This window comes from Columba livia, chromosome 13, assembly GCF_036013475.1.
Source record: "Columba livia isolate bColLiv1 breed racing homer chromosome 13, bColLiv1.pat.W.v2, whole genome shotgun sequence".
Classification (NCBI taxonomy): domain Eukaryota; kingdom Metazoa; phylum Chordata; class Aves; order Columbiformes; family Columbidae; genus Columba; species Columba livia.
In genome coordinates, this window is record NC_088614.1 from 6452953 (window position 1) to 6470163 (window position 17211).

General features: G+C 47.4%; 1 protein-coding gene across 1 annotated transcript in view; it reads left to right on the forward strand.

Annotated features, from left to right (window-relative positions):
• The window catches only part of GALNS (galactosamine (N-acetyl)-6-sulfatase), a 46212-nt gene extending 34694 nt beyond the window's left edge, over positions 1-11518 (forward strand). Inside the window, exons 13-14 of the mRNA XM_005504723.3 lie at positions 5532-5649; positions 8908-11518. Coding sequence (XP_005504780.2) covers positions 5532-5649; positions 8908-8994 — 205 coding nt within the window. The 3' untranslated portion in view covers positions 8995-11518. The remainder of the gene's footprint in view (positions 1-5531; positions 5650-8907) is intronic.
• Positions 11519-17211: the final 5693 nt, after the last annotated feature.

Sequence of the window (17211 nt, forward strand, 5' to 3'; positions counted from 1 at the left end):
ACAGGAGAGGTGGTGTTGAGGAACACTAAAATTCTGGAAACTGGAGAGCTGAGGGTAAAAGAGCCTCCGCAGTGCCAGTAAAAAACATCCAGCATAACCACGCGGGGGCTGGATGCAGAGAGGTTGTCAGACATTTGCAAGCCAGGCATGACAGCCGCTACACACACAGCTCCGGAGGGAAGGGGGCTGAAGAAGAATACGTCTGTGGAGGAGAATCTCTAGCCTAAGATCAGAGGTAAACTCATCTCGATTGATCGCTGCCCCCTGCCCAGCCCGGGACCAGCGCTCTGCATTGTGGTGCATCGTCTGATCAACCTGGAACTCCTGCGTGATTGTGGCAGACCAGCAGCCTGCAGGTATTTCGATGAGTCTGGGCTAGAGTGGCGCTGTATAAAAAAGGAATATTGAAGTAAAAAGCCATCTGAACTGGTTTCAAAAATGCAAAATGCAGTTTGAAATGGGCATCTTCTTCAGAGACAGGTTGAGGCAGTGCGGCAGTAGCCTGAAGGACACATGGCTTAAATTCTGCTTCAGAAATACCACTGAAGCAACCAGCAGGAGGATCAGATGGACAGTCGTTATCTTCTGTCACCCGTTCACGCAGATACTAAGGCTTTATGTAGTCATTCTGCCTCCATCCCCTCTGCCATTTGAATGTTGCAGTCGCTTGTGGTGGAATGCAGCAGAAAAGCAGGATTCTTGCACCCGGGAGTTAGAAGTTTCATGAAAACAGGTGACTGGGTGGAGGATCAGCAGGATCACATCTCCCTGCTGCAAGGAAAGCTGTGGACACCACTGGAGAATCCACCCAGAGGAGAGGCGTTGTCAATACTCCAAATATTCCTGTGGGTAACTGGCCACATGCCCAATGTGAGGTAGTTGCAACTGGGTCCCAGCAGATGCTGCTGGACCAGACCCTTCAGTCTTCTCTTTGGTTCCTTTTTTGCTTTTCTTCAGCCCTGTGAGCCTTTCCAGTAATTGTAAGTTGCCATGTTTCAGAAGTAGAGCCCCAAACCTGTTGTCTGCCTCATGTATTGTGCAGACTTTAAATTGCAAATAAACTTGATAATACAAGAGAGAAACTGAGGAAGACTGAATAATGGGACAAGATCAAGACTTGGATACTGCAGTGCTGAGCAGCCTCACAGCACTGATAACAGATAAAATCAAATTACCTGAATCTGGGTGTATTGCACAATTAAAAATAATGTTTTTAATTAAAATAATTCCGGTGGAGAAGGAAGTAAAATATACTTTATTAGCCAAGTTTTATGCTCTTGCCATAACTTCACCTGTGTCTGGTAAAACATGCTATAAATCTGAAAGCATGTATTAAGAGCCCTCTGTCAGTTTTTTATGAAGCACACTATATAATACCCATTTTGATACATTCCTCTCAATAATAATGCAGTCCTGTCACTCCCAGGATAGACATACTACGGGAATCATCAGGACAAGATCTAGATTTTTTTTAAATGCTGAAAATCCTCTTTAATTTGCTCTGGTTCTGATTTGAGGGTGTATTGATGATGGTGGAGAATCGCCCAGACCTGAAGGTGAAAGACTGACGACTGCAAGAATAAACTGGAGCTCTAACACCAAAAACATGGACAAACCCTCCTTCCAAACCTGAATTTCAGTGCAGGGCATGGGGGGGTTAATGGCAGAGCAGGTTCCACGGGGCTCTTTGGCTGGGGAGGAGATGGGAGCAGATTGCCAAGGCGCAATTACACTAAATGAAGGAAGCAGAGGCCACACCTGTGCCTGGGACCCAGCGCTCACAATCCAGCCCTGATTGGATCTCCCGAGACTTCCCGGAGGTAAAGTGTCAATTAGTGTAATGACCCTGGACTTTGTCCACTCATTCTGAGCGTGGAATAATTTCATGTACACCGGGGGATCTCTTTTAGCAAACTCCTCACAACACCACCTGCTCACCCGCTCGTTCTTCCCGTGCTATTCCCAGCTCTCCTTCGGCAGGACTGTTGAACTGGAATACAAGATGCTGCATGTCCCGAGGGCAGCGAGCTCTGCATCTTCATGCACACAATAATGCCCAAACACCTGTATAGATAATATCATCCTTTTTTTTTTTTAAGTTTGGAACAGAGAATGTAGCAAACCCAGCTCTCGCAGCCCAGTCCTGCATACGCATTCAGGGAAATGACGGGACTTCATCGTGTAAGAGTCTCCAAACTCCATTAATGACTCAGACTGATTACCGTGAAGTAATTATCTCCATCTTACATACAGAGTAAAAGCACTCTTCTCTTGCAGATTTTGTCTCAAAATGCACTTCTTGTGTAGGGCTGGAGAGAGTTTTAGCCCCCGGTATGCAGTCAGCAAGTGCTTTACAAACCGCTGCGTGGATTTTGGATTTGGAGCACTTTGTGGAGCTAAACGGGTCTGTCTGAGCAAAACCGGAGCTGGTCAAAGCAAGGAATGGCGCAAGGCAGGAAAACCGACCCCAGCGCGGCTCTGCTTTGTCTCAGCAGGTGTCTCTAGTTTGTCACCGACGCCAGCCCCGGGGCTGGTGCCATCGCAGGCATCACCGTCCCCTGCTGTGCACGGAGACTTGATACGTGGCCGGATGAGGAAGATAGTTCATGTGCTTAATTGAGGCATCAGAAGACGATCCGTCATTATCTTCCAGCATTGAGTGACACCTCATAGCGTGCGGGGTCTGTCACCGTCGTGTACTTCACCACAAGGAAGACAGCTGCAATCGGATATGTTTTAAGCGAGTGTCAACAGGTTGAGCCATCTTAAGAGCATGTTAAGCCCTACTGAGACAAGGTTTATAGGTTAGCGGTATGACTTGGAGCATAATCTATACATGGTCTTTAGCTTTAGCCAGCTTTGTACTTATGTGAGAAGTGCGAGTCTTTTCTATGCGCCAAGCCATTTCCATCACGCTTTAGGGAAATCATTCAGCCTGTGCTAAATGCTGAAATAATCTGAAAGTGTAGAAGCTGCAGGGAAGAGCAGTTCAGAAACACCAGGAGCTGAGGTTAGGCCAAGATTTCCCGTCGCTGCTGAGCTTGCTGAAAAAGCCAGGAGTGTCCTGAACGTGGGAATTAAAGCAAGATGATGATTTAAACTACTCAAGCTTACTTTGTTATACTGTGGCATTCAAGTGTCTTAGGCTGCTAATGAGCAACAATGCTGTGGCTAAATGCAGCAGTTAAGATTATAGCAAGAAGATTTTTTTCATTGCAACAGGACTGGCATATTTGGAGCAAAAAGCAGCAGTCGTGACAAAATGTTGTTTATCTTTCATCCAGACCACAGCTGTGTTTTCCGCTGGTCTGTCCAGATTATAGCTAATTTGGAACCTTATATATGAAAAGCCGTTTGGATGGATGAAATTGGGCTATCTCTTTAGCACTTAAATATTTGCAAAGATGCTGTGGAGCTTAATTAGTTAGCAGCAACATTTTATCTTATGGGTCCACTTCCGAAAGAAGATCTTCAATGCTGGAGAGATGACATAAGTATGTGACAGACATAAACACATTAGATAGTTACAAGAGCAGCAGTAGGAGGCATGAAATGATTTGATATCTAGAGTATCTGTTAGACTCTAACAATTGATTAAAATATGTATTAATTCATATTAATCCTTAATATGAGGATCTTAATAAAGTGTGATTAGCTTTTGGAAGAGCTTTCAAATCCTGGCACAATAGGTGCATTAGAAATCTGAAATACTGAAATATACGTGTCTCCCTAAGCTGTGTTTCCCCTCCCTTTCCATCACTGTGTATGTCAGCTTTAATATATTTCCGGCTGCCCCGTTTCATGCCGTGTCCAGCTTGGGTGTCCGACACGCCGTGTGCGTCCCTGGTACTCGCCGGTGGTTTCAGGCCAACTCCTGCAGTGTGTTTGTCTCTGCAGCGTTTTCTCTTTGTGTGCAGTCCTTCCCGTGCTTGCTCTCCTCTGCGTGTCAACACAGGTTAGCATTAAACCCTCTCTTTAAATCTGGTTTGATCCTTTTTTCCAGCACGCTGCGGGGCTGGCAATCCTGTGCGCTTGAAATAGAACCAGGAGGTTTCCAGATAGAATGTCTCCAAACTGAAGAGCCCTTGTGCCACCAGGATGTGACACTGGCTGAGCTCAGTGATTTCTGCCTCGAGTGTCCTTACCAGGCTGAGAGTCTGGGATGGTCTGTGGCAGCTCCCAAACTGCTGCCGCTCCCTCTGGTTTTGGAGGAGGGAGCTATGAGCGCTAAGGTGGGATGTGTGGGGAGAGGAACAAATTTGGGAGCTTTGCAAGAACCGTCTGGATGTCGGGGTGGTCCCGCAGATCCCCCAGCCAGTCCCGGCCATGTCCTCTCCACCAGGATGCGGCCACTGGGTGTGAGAGCAACAGATTAGTTTGCTCGAGCTTGTAATTTCCAATTCCCTTCCGCTTCTCTATCAGCAAAGCTCAGGCCCATCCCCACAATCAGCTTCTCTCTGGATGGTTGCCGAGATGTGATATTTATAGGGTTTACTGGAAACTGTTGGCACATTACTGGGCTTCGAAATGGGATTGTTTTTCAAAGAAGGAAATTAGCTGGAGTGTGGGGCTGGTGGCCAGCTTGGACTGTAAGCAAAGGGAGCCTGAGGTCAGGACCAAGCTGCATTGTTTCTTTTATCTTCAGAAGCAATTTGCCGCTCTCTGTTTTTTAAGTGACTCTTAACGTGATGGACAAAATGAGATCATTGGGTAGTAATCCTCCATTTTAGAGGTACTTGAAGTATTAGTGAAGTACACCCTGAACCACTTAAACAAGTACCTACTAGAGTAATTGGGTGGATAAAAATCTGGTAATTTATAACCCGGTATGAGGGCTTGGAGCATGACAGATAGGTCCCAGCTTGGAATAATAAAGCTCTAATGGAAGAATGTAGATGGGGTAGAACCCTGGGGTGAATGTTGCGAAATGCCGAGGTATTCTTGTCTTGGACAAGTCGCTTCTATTCTTCTCCATCTTCCTGTTTGCATAATATTAGTTCGTCTTACTTGGTGACTGTGAAGTTTTACTAGCCAACGGTTGTATTTGAAGCGCTTAGCTTGAGAACACCCTTGAAAAACAAAGTATTGACATTACCTTTTTTTCCCTACAATAAACGCTTCCACGTGATGCATGTGCTTCAGAAAAGCACTAGGAGGAGTGGAGGACGAATGCACGGAGAGCTAGGTGACCTTGTGTAACACACTACAAGTATTGTCTGGACAAACTTTCTGTACTAACGCGTCTGGCAAGGTGTCTGGCCTGTACCTAGGGTGTCTCTCGTGGTAATTGTTTAAGGCACAACCCCAGAAGCACCTTCTTGGCACATGCCACCCTTCCTCCTTGGCAACCAGCTCAAGCTTGCAGCGTATCAGCTGTATCCAGCCAGGCTGGGCTCCATCAGCCCAAATGCTTCATTCTTCTTCGCTGTGGCCCAGGAAAATTCTTCTGACATAGCTCAGTGATGTGGACACTGTAATGATGCTGTGCATGAAGCACCACTAAGAACTCCAATGTTTTTTTCCTGTTCTAGCTTTACCAGTGAAGAATACCAAAGTGTCATGGAGCGAATATCCGTTGTTGTCCAGCAGCACAAAGTGACGATGGTGCCAGGGGAGCCGCAACTTAACGTGTGCGACAAGGCCGTCATGGTGAGTGCTTAAAGAATATGTACATTTGAGTATCCTTAGCTTAAAATGTATTTTGTAAAGGCTTTTAAAATATCATCTGATGGGAAGGGATGGAGGAGAGCTGAATGCTCCTGTGTTAAAGGGCTGTCTGGCTGTTGTTTGGCAGAGAGGGCTGTTCGTTACCTGTGGAACGCAGTAGCATAGGAAGGCTCATATGGAGTGAGGTTAGGTCTGGAAAGTCTGACAACATGCTGTGATAAACTCTGTGGCTTCCTTCCTTAGAGATACCTCAGCATCTACAGCTGTAGATCTTTCTTCTCCTTTCTAATCCTTCTGCAAATCTCAAAAGTTCTCTGTGCTGTAAGTGGTGGGACTGGGACAGTGGCTCTTTTGTCAGCGATGTGTGTGAGTATCTTTGGTCTTGCTCAGTCTCCTTTAATTCCACTCAACGCTTGACTTTTCCAAAGCCTTTATGGCTTGAAACGTGACAAACATTTTCAATTCTATTTTCTGCTTCAAATTGCACGTTGGAAACTCACAGTTTGGCTTTCCCATCAAATGCTGCTTGGATTGTTGAGAACCTGGGAAAGAAACCGTGTAGTTTATAGGAGGTAAAGTTGTCAGATGACAAGAGTTTGAGTAGTCTGAGGGGATGTGCCTATAGATTGTCACAAAATGGTAATGGGTGAAATCTTTCCGATGCTGAAATAATCTTCTGAAGCAGTCAGTACCTGCTGCTTAGGGTCTGTCCCCAGCCAGCCAGAAAAGTACAAAATGTGGAGCTGTGTCTTCTTAGTAAGAAGGCAAAGATCTTTTTTAGCTTTGTCACATCTTTTTATTTTTGGATGTTAAGTAGGAAAAATATTTGAAGGACCATTGTTTCAGTCTTGTTTGCTTTCATTATTCAACTTTTCCCTTAATAAACACTGTTTTGTGTTCCTCTGGGACCTTTTGGGTTCAGACGCTCTCCCCAGTGCCTGGCTGCTGCCAGAGGCCCGCACTGGAAAAGCATTTCTTCTGTGCTGGCTCTGGCTCCAAAACTGGTTCATAAACTGTCAGAATAGTCCCCTGTTCTGTGACTACCCTGGCGTAGTGTGTTTAGGTGCTGGGAAAACATCTGCTATCCCTGTTTGTCAACAAATAGTGTCTTTGGGTTGCCTGATGGAAAAACGGCTGGACTGGAGGTCCCGGACTCCACCCCATACCCCAGCCCCATGTTTTGCAGCCCATGGGCTGCTGCTTCTGCTTCAGCAATGGCAAAGCACTGTGGTGCCTGCCCAGGCCATGCTCCAATGCTTGGCCAAGCTCAGACCACATCTTTCAGGACATCTGAGGCAAAAAAGCCTTCCTGGTGGGCTGGAGGGGTCTTCTGATCCCAGGAGAAATGTTCAAATCCCAGTAGGAAACTTTTTTACATAATGAGTTTTCTATTCTATGTAACCTCCTAACAGGCTAGTTACACGGTCACTAAACTAAAATAAACAGGCTCAAAATTATCACCTTTTGAGACCAGAGATGAAGATAACCAGATCATTTTGGAGTGATAATATTGCTGGGGTTGATTGGGCCCTAAATCTGTCTTTGGGAGATGCTGTGAGATAAATATCACCTACTAATACTAAGCCTAACGCTGCCTTCTCAATTCTGTCATCTGTTTATTTGCTATGGGCATTTAATATCATTTCTGGGACAGAGGAGAAGAATCACTTTTACTTACACATACGCAAAGCAGACGGATCTTTTTGCAGCTGCTGCAGTCACAGATTGCTGTAAGTGCAGCAGCATCAGCGCTCCCGAGCTGGGGAGGGTTTGCTGGCCCGTCTGTGGCCAGTCCCACCAGCAGCGAGGATGAAGCTCCTGCCGAGCCCGTTCTGCTGCGTTTTCCTCCTGTGGAAGCACAGGAGAAATCGCTCCCTGCAGTAGAACCGCACTGGCTTGTCTGCATGTTTAACTTGCAACACACATGGTGTCCTCAGGGCTCCCATGCTTAAGCTCAGTCCAGTCGGACTGCAAGACTAAAGCAAACACGATTTGTTGAGGTTGTGTTGTTTTGGTTTGGTTTTTTTTCAAAATAACAAATATTTCATTTGTTTCTTTGGAGGCATCTGAAATTTCCAGCGGTGGTTGTGCATGTTAAAATTGAGAAACGGATTTAGAAAACAGCGTTGATTGTTCTTAAAGCGGCTGGAGCCCTTCGCGGGGTGCCTTCCACCAAAGGTCCCCTCTGCTCTGCTCCCTCTGCAGCCATAGCTGGTGTCTCACTGCCATCTGTTGTCAGCTCTGTGGAATAGAAACCTGCTCCGGCATTTTTTCTGGGGTTAAGCTTTTTACTCTATAGGAATTCAATTCCAAGAAAACATAAATGATTTGAAGGATAAAAATGAGTAAAATGAAAGGCAATAGGTCAGAGCTGAACCGATGTTTAATAGGTGCCAACAGGAACCTCCCATGGACGGACAGACCTGGAGGGAGGGAGAGACAGAGAATGAACACAAAAGCTTTTTGAAGGCGAAATGGGAACTGTGACCATTAACATTGCTGCAGTCCCGAATTTAAAATGATAAAACTCCATGAAACTGAAGAAATTTTAATCCAAATTCCTTCCTCCCTTAATCCCTTTGGAAGATGCGGTTTCCCTGCTGATGTCCTTTCTCTGGTGTGTACATGCTGGAGGAAGGTAGTTCAAGAAACATGGAAACAAGAGAGGCAAATATTAATACTTTTGGTCTGCATGCACTGGAGTAGTTGTCTCATAAATGTCTCCTACTCCATCTGTTCATGAATTCACCCATCATAATGCTCATTAGAACACGGGTGTTCTTACCTCTCTCATGCCCTTGGCCTTCTGTTACTTTTTGCTTGTTTCCTCAACAAGGTGTGTGGATGTCTTGGTGCTAAGAACAATAACTCTTTTTCTGGATTCAAGGAAAATTAGGGGTTTCACCTCATGGTCTGCTTGCTCCACTCTACTACAGGAAAGAGAGGACGGTCACCAGAGTCCCAGCAAACTGCATTTCCACAGGAGACACCGCGGTATCCCAGGAGAGGGAATCTTCTGCTGCAGAACCATTTCTACTCTTTCCCAAAGCTTTTTTTGAATAGTGTTTGGAGTTGGAAAGTTGATGAGCCAGGAGCGTCAGCTGCAAGAGGGGTTTCATTTTTCACGCAGGACACAAGAGCGTCTTTGTGAGAATCAAAAGGGGTTCGTTACGGTACAGGGCTTAGCAGATAACGTGGTATGAATAATTTTTCTGTGTATTTTGTGTTTGTTTTTAACAGAACTGGTCTCCTCCAGGCTGTGAGAAGCTGGGAAAGTGCCTGACACCACCCAAGCCTGATCCTAGGAAGTGCTTTTGGCCTCACTGATCTCTGCAGTTCTCAAGAGCTACACAGAGAAGCTATAACCAGCTGGACACAGGGTTTACAAAGCGTGTCTTCTCATGTTGGCACTCCTGTTTACACAGAAAGGGTGTGATGTATCTATGATATCATCATTTGCTCTTCCAAAAGGGCCAGTGTTTATATTGCTAGTGCTCAGGGTTTAGCCTGGACTCCTCTGTTGTTTCAGTTGTTTCCGTAAATGGTAACTTCTGAGTGAAGACTCTTTCAACTGTAAAAGCTCTCTGGACAACCACAACTCTGCCACCACCCCAGAAACGCCGTGGACGCATCGTTCCTCTTCCTTCTTCCACCCAACCTGCTCTCTCAAACCATTGCTCGTTTGGATGCCCCAGCAGCAGCCATGGGGAACTGTTCAGGAAACACAGAGCCACCAGAAAGCCCTGCCCAAGCTGCCCTTGTTTTGCTTGCCTGTCACTTGTTGGTTTAACATTTGATTTCCATTGTGAACTCTTTGGACACCGACTTATTTTTCTTTTCTCCGTAAGCTTGCAAGCACTGGGTGCAGCTGTATGGCCCAGAGCACTGCTGTGCATCGCTGGGTGCAAGCGAGTGCTCCCACCCTCCCTTCCTTCCATCTGGAGCTGCAAACATTCCCTAGGTAATGGTATGAAAAAATCTGAAGATAGTGTTTGTGTAAGTATTGCCTTATTGATGGTGTGCAGGATATTCTTAGGGCACTGGGGGTCAGTTGTTCATTTAAAGGGTTTTCTTCATTTCCAAAAACCCAAGTCCAAATATGGTTTAAGTCACACTTCTAGTCTCATGATCTGGGCCCAGCCAACTGCAGGCTCAGAAATGCCCGTTTACATCAGACGTTAACTCTTGACCCTGTTTCCAGCGTGCGCTCTCTGAGGAATTCTCCTTGTGCAAACTTTCCACAGCCTGGGTGTAGCACTTCTTTAAACAGAGTTCACGGTAAATGCCGATCCTTCGCACAATTTCACATTGCAAATTTCTCATCTGCCTTTCAGCCTGTTTCACACCCTTTGCTATGGCTAAAAAACATGTCTGGAACAAAACCGAGCAAAGTTACTCTGAGGCATCAGGGGAGCAGCTAGAACAACACTGAAAGTGCTGTTTGCAGCACCGACAGCCCCGCTTCCACCCCTCCGGGATTTTATAAGTACACGTGCCCTCTCTGTGTGGTGTGGTGCTGCATTGGGAAAAATCGAGGCACTCTGTACGTGCAAACAGCCCTTCTTCTTTCCCAAGCAAAGCTCGGGGCTGATTTGAAACAGGCTGAGAACTCTGCTCTGTGTCTGTGCTGCTGCTCTGGGCTGCTTCTTACCCTCCCCTCATCCCAAACACTCTCCTTCTCTCTGTTCCCATGGTTTATGCCACCTGTAATCCCCTCCTCAGTAATTCCTAGTGTATATCTCATGAAGCTGGATAATCCTATAAGATTGTAATAAGAACAGCACTTGAGTCGGCTCTTACTGTTCCACCTGTCAGGAGTCACAGCCTTCATCAGCTGGCAGAGCCTCTGCATCTCTCTGCACATCTGCAAATGGTGCTTGTTGATAGTCTGAGCTGCTTTACGATGTTCCTAATTGTCCTTCCAGTATACCAAGGCATTTCCTGTTCATCCATAACATTTCTCCTTGTTTTGACATAGTGGGGATAGCTCAAGTCTTGGGGGATTCTGATCAGCCTGTTCTTCAGTCAGGACTTGCAGCAGTCATGTGTGTCCATCAGCACAGGAGACCAAACAAAAATCAATAGCTTCCCGTTTTCTGGGTGTTGTCCACCTCTGCTTTAGTGCTTCTGTCACCCAGAATTGTTCAGAGCCCTGCAGTCCACAAATAGCAGCAGATGAAGATACCACCAGTGGAGGGAGTCCAGCGCTGCAGCTCTGAAAACCCTCGTCAGCTCTCAGATCCCGATGAACGCGCCTGCTGCGAATTGTAACGGCGCTTTGTCTTTCTGTGTCCTGCTTATTGAGAGGTCACGTCGCAGGGTGGCAGCTCAGCAGCTCGGCACCAGCCCAGACGCGTTTCTCAGCTCTTTGCATCCGCAGAACGCACGTCGTGAGCACACGGGCTGCCCTGTGTCCCCCACCTGCCGCTTCGTCCTTCACTCTTTCACAGCTTGCAGGTTTGAAAATCTTGCTTTTTCCCTCTTGCTTGGACAAGCCATCCTGTCCTCAGCGCACCCGGTGTTTGTTTGGTTGCCCAGCACACAAAGTCCTCATTCCTCATTGAAATAATTTCCCTGTGCATAAATTCTGGATGTAAACTTCACACTAGAAAGCTGGCTGCTATAAGTGAGTCGACTTCATGTCTGTTTATTATCTGCTTCATGTCCCTTTATTATAAAAGATCAAAGCTTAATGTGAAGAAGCTACTGCTTTGAATTTGAATAATAATAGTTTTACAGCTGGATAACTAAGGAGGATTTTAAATCAATGCCTTTCCCAAAGATGTACATATTATAAAGTTGTGAGATAAAGAACTAATGAAGAAAAATAAACTATTTTATCAGAAATGCATTATACAATTCGTCTGTGTGCACCTGTAAAACAACTGAATAACACCTTGCTCTGGGACAGTCTCACAGATACGCCTTCCAGATCACGGGGCTGACCTGGGTTAAAAATAACTTGTTTTGTTTTCCCTGTATTATTTTTAACGTGGATCGATTTCCCAGCCCACACAGCTGCCCAAGCGCAATTCCGAGCCTGGTGTGGGGACCAGGGATGGATGCGGCCGGAGGCTGCGGCCACCAGCACGGCCCCAGCTCCAAAACGCCCTCGGATTACAAAACACAGACGTGCATCACCACATCTGCCCTTAATAATCATCCCGAACCTCAGAGCTGAAGCTGGGCCGGGTAATACTTGCCCGGTTTGAGGAACTGGCTGTACTGGGGCAGATATTGGCTTCACGGGAGCTGCTGCGGGACCTGCCTGGGGTTGTGTGAGAGATAGTGATGGGCAGGAGTGGGGCTACTGGGATTTACTGATCGGTTGGGGACCCACAGCTTGAAGCTGGTTTGTTGGTGGCTTCTTTTTTCAAAACATACAAGCTAAAGGAATGACAATGTCTGTCTAAGACGTTGTCTATGTGATATTCCTTTCTTATATTTAAATATCTGCTACAAGCTTAATATCCACTTTTTCTTAAAGTCCAAGGAATTTATTCTTTAATTTCCAGTTAGCTGAGCCTCTCGAGTCTCCCTGCTCTGCCCCCGAGGCTGCGTTATCATCTGACCCTCCATGCAGAGAACCTCCCGAAATGGATGTAACTAATAATCGTGGAAAAAAGTCCTACTGCATTCCCACTCTATAGCTGCAAAAATTGGAGCCTTGATTTAAAATCCTGCAGCGACAAATGGATTATTTCGGTGGCAAATTAGTCTCTGTGGACCAACAATTTGGGGATCTGAGGACTGGAATTGGAAATGAGAAAGATCAATTCCGAACACTTATAGCCGAGGTTAATGCCCTGAAAACTGCATTGAGTGCGGCGATAAAAGATAACGCGCCTCTGCGTCGTGAATGGGAAGCTGACAAACACAGTATTAAACGTGAAAATGGGCAAATTCGGAATGAGAGCCAGCGATACCTGCGTATTTGCTAATAAAATGTTACACACTGTCTGGGGACTGAGTTTTCAGGCAAGCGCTGAGGATGACAGCGGCTTTTCATAAAGAAACTGGAAATAATATCGCCAAGGATGAAGCTATTGGACTCGGGACAGTCGCTGCTGCCTGGATGCCAGTACCTGGTGGTGACTGGCTTCCAAAAACCGCCTGGTTCCACATAAAGCAAAGCAGATGAGATGAGGCTCTCCTGAAGACTGGAGAATACATTTTTCCCAGTGAGGATATCTTTGCAGTCGCCGTGCAAAATAATTTCAGGAGCTGCAGGACCTTTGGAAGGTGAGAAGGGTTTGACGCGGGGCTCCGGGGGAAGGTGGTGCTGGGAGGTGGTTTATTGTCCGCGGAGTCGCCAGCAGAGCCAGACGAGAAATAACCCCCCAAAAAACTCACTGTTGTCCTCAGTACTGGGAAACTTCACAATTTGCATCTACTTTTTCTCTCCCAGAGTTCCCCCGAGTGCTAGTTTGCTGTCCTGATCACTGTTTTGCAGATAGAGTGGCTTGTTTTCCATTTTGTTTTCAGTTACAATAGTTTTATTTTCAGTTGTAATACTTGTAAATAGACTTTTGCTTTTGTTTTCTGGTAGTATTTGAGGTGAGGATTTTAGAAAGCAACACAGCGGTGCCTCTTGAGTTAAACCATTAGTTTTTAAGAACAGTTGTAAGGGAAGAACTGAAATCCCATTTTGGGTTCTTTTTTATTTTTTTTTCCCTTTGGAAACTGGCTGCTTTAACCACCAAGAAAATACTCCATTTGCCTGTTTTCTTTATATCCCCTTCCACCGTTTAGAGTTTTGTTGTTGCTTGAAGCATAGTTGGGATCATATAAATCCGCAATAAAGGTGGATCCCTAGCCAAAAGCCTGTGGTCTCTTTACAGTGAAAAAAAAAACCCAAACACTTTGCCATCCAACTTCTCGAGTCTGGCAGCTCTTTATGCCTTTGTCCCTCCTGGAGTCACTTAACACCCCTCTGGGCAATATGTCGGTTGGTAGCAGGATTCCCATCTGGAAGGGATACGGGGGCTGAAAAGCCCATGGGTGCGTTGGCCAGCAGCGAGGAACGCGTGCCAAATCCATCCGTTCTGGATTGGGTTTTCAATCCCCTCCCGGCTCAGCCAGAGCGGGAGTTTGGTGTCTCCTCCCAGGGCCTGATCCAGCTGCTGCCCCCAGGAGCTGCTGGGTTCATAGTGCCTTCACCTCTTTTTTGGGGGACAAAGCTCCCTCATTACTCAGTATGGACGCCTCGGTCACCAACCCAGGGAGCTGGCTGGGGAGCTGCATTCTTCTGCTGTTGAAATAAGATATGTCAAATTTGGTTGTTTTTTTTTTTTTTAATGGGTTTAAAGTGCATGCATTTCTAAAGCTGAAATTGAAACGTTCCAGTGGATTTGAAAGGAAATTTTAGTTCTCGTTTCCCCTCGTGGGGTTTGTTGAAATTTTGAGCACTTTGTTCCGCTTCACACTGAAGTTTTAAAATCCTTAGTGGAACAGAAACTTCCACACTCAGCGCAGCTCTTCTAATTGCCTGGTTAAGCTGATTAGAGTTAACCCACAAGATTTTGTACCCCGCGGTCCTTATGTTCATAGGTTAATAATATCTCTCATATCAGGATCTCCAAGCACTTTTAAATCACTGATTGCTTCTGTGTCCAAAAGAGGGGCAAAGCCAGTGTCATGGGACCACAGGACCATAGTGTCCCCCTGCTACTGGTGTCCAGAGCTGCGGGGTGACACAGAACAGCCCTAAATCTCTGATCCATCAGCAGATGTCAAGACACCTCCCCGGTGATATTCCAGAGCCCAAGTCCTTTGACATCACATTTGGAAATGGGTCCTAGGAAAGTTCTTTTCAGATGGAAATTGCAGTAGGAGTCAGCGCTGTTGTTTGAAAGGTTGAACAATTACAGGGAAAATTAATTTACTTTGGATGTTACAAACCAGTCTGTACTGGTAGGTGCGATTCATATCCTTTGAAATGGAGGATTAATGAGGTGAAGTTCTGACAGAGATCTGAGAAATGTTGTTTTTAAACCTGAGCTGGCATGCGGCATAATTTCTGGCAGCTGAATCACTGGAAGTCCGATTTGGTGTAACCTTTACGCTTTTCCTGGCAGAACTGACGGTGTCTGAGGGGCCTGATCCCACATCAGAGGACGAATCCCTGCAGATGCTTCTTCACCCAGCTGCTGGGCGCAAAGGGACCGGTGGGAGCCGTGAACATCTCCTCCTGGTGAGACCTGCTGGTTTGTCTGGGCACAAGGGGCCTGGGCACCTTGCTCAGCCTCAAGAAAAATATACTGGTGTAGGAGGGTCACAAACAAAGGTGTGATGGAGACCCCAGCTGATGGATCCTCCCCTAGTGAGAGGCAGAAGGCTGCCTGCTGTTTGCACTGAGGCAGGAGAGCCCTTTCCCATCTCCTGCTTGTTTCCACGGGTAGGCAGATAAATTCCATCACTCCCATCTGCCAGGAAGAGGGGGAGTTGCTGGAATAGCTCATTGTCCAGTATCATGGTTGGGAAGGTTACAAGAGAAACCCTTCCAGCTCATCTGAGGGAGCAAGGGTGTTGCGAAGCTCCTGTTCCAGTGGAAGGCTGTGTGCTTCAGCTGTGTTTGCTTCGCTGGAACAGCTGTTAGAGAGGATTTTTCTGGTGCCAAAGAGATAATCTGACTTCAGGGAAAATCTTAGTCTGTAAGGGAATGGTTGTGAAAGGAGGCACGCTGCCCTCCTGTGCTGTCTCTGGCAATGAGAGCTTAACAAGAAAGGGAGCAACCTTTGGACTGGCCTTCAGCTCGTCTCATTTGCACCTCGGGCCAACATCCGTTAAAGAGGTGCCTTTTGCTGCCTGTAAATGAATTAAAAAGAAAATAGAACAGTGAAGGATTCAGTGTGCGGCAAATTATTCCCGAGGGTTTGCACCAGGCACTGGGAAATATGCAATGACACAGGATGTGTTGAATGCTGGGATGTGGGCAGAATCAGGTGTCCCATGAGCTGTGCTGTGCATGTGAGCCCATCATGGCTAATTCGGAGAGGAGAGAAGCTTCCCCTCCTGTGCCGGGGCTGCTTCTCATAGCAGGGAGAACCACGGGCCTGTTGGGAGCAGCTGGTCCAGCAAGAACAGGAGAAAACAGCTCTGTGTTCATTCCCAGCCCACAGGGTCCACATCAAATCACTGCAAAATACCCAGCTGGCTGCTGTCACTGTCACATGCCTCAAAAATGGGTGCTAGTGGCTGTCCAGGTGTGGAGCTTTGATTTCTGCAGTGGGTTGTATCCAAATGCATTTGGACCAGATCCAAGTCGTATTTGCTCATGTAAGAGGAGATCTGTACTCGCTCAGCAGTCCGGCTCCTGCCCACGATGGATTTTGTATAGACAAGCGGCTGTTTGCCCATCGGGCAATGGGAGATGGGAGCTGTGTGAGGGTGCCCTGACCCACCGTACAAATGAGTGACACCAGTAGCTGCTGAGCACCGAGGGCGCCCAGCCTGGCTGTGTTATCATCCACCATGAACGTAATCCAAACCAACGGTTTTAACAAACACAAAATGAAATTCCAGGGGTTCACAACAGTTGACGAGGAACAGAAAACCAGGAAATAGTTTAGTGCTAACAGACTCGCTATCTCTGCAAGGCACTGGGAGGGGTGAAGGGAGGTGGAAGTGTAACCCCTGGCCACAGGACTCCTTTCCAAAGCTGGCTGGGGCAAGGCAGGGTCCCAGGGCTCCGTGCCCTGGAGAAACACAGATCCACACATTGCAGGTACCAGAGCACTCTTCAGTGGGGAACTGAGACTCCCTGCACTGGGCTACCAGGGCTCTGTACAATGGAGGCACCCAGCCTCTGTGCAGCGGGGTACAGAGCACTGTGCATCTCAGAGCAGGGGGCATCGAGGTACGGGAGCTCCCTGCTTCGAGTTACTGGTGAGATCGGGGCTTTGTGCACCAGGGTGCCAGAGCTCTACCTACTGGGGGACCGGGGTTCTGTGCATCAGGGTACCAGAGCTCCATGCACCAAGTGAACTGGTGCTCTGTGCATGAAGGTGCTGGAGCTCTGTGCACTGGGGTGCCTTAGCTCCATGCTCCAGGGTGGTGGGGCACTGTGCAGCAGGGGGACTGGAGCTCTGTCCTCCAGGGTACCACACTTCCATGCACCAGTAGGACAGGGCTCTGTGCACTGGGGTTATCAGAACCCCATGTGCCAGAGCTCCATGCACTTAGGGGATTGAGCTTCTGTGCCCCAGGGTGCCAGAGCTCCATGCACCAGGAGACTGTGGTTCAGTGCACTGGGCGGTCAGGGCTCTGTGCACGGGGGTGCCAGAGCTCCATGCACCGGGGGGGTCAGAGCTCTGTGCAGGGGGTCATCAGAGTTCCATGTGCCAGAGCTCCATGCACTGGGGGACTGGATTTCTATGCCCTGGGATGCCAGACCTCCATGCACCAGGAGACTGGGGTTCAGTGCACTGAGGGGTCAGGACTCTGTGCACCGGAGTACCAGAACTCCACGGACACAGGGTGCACAGGGGCGCCAGAACTTCATGCACTGGGGGCCTGGAGCTTTGAGCTCCGGGGACTGGGGCT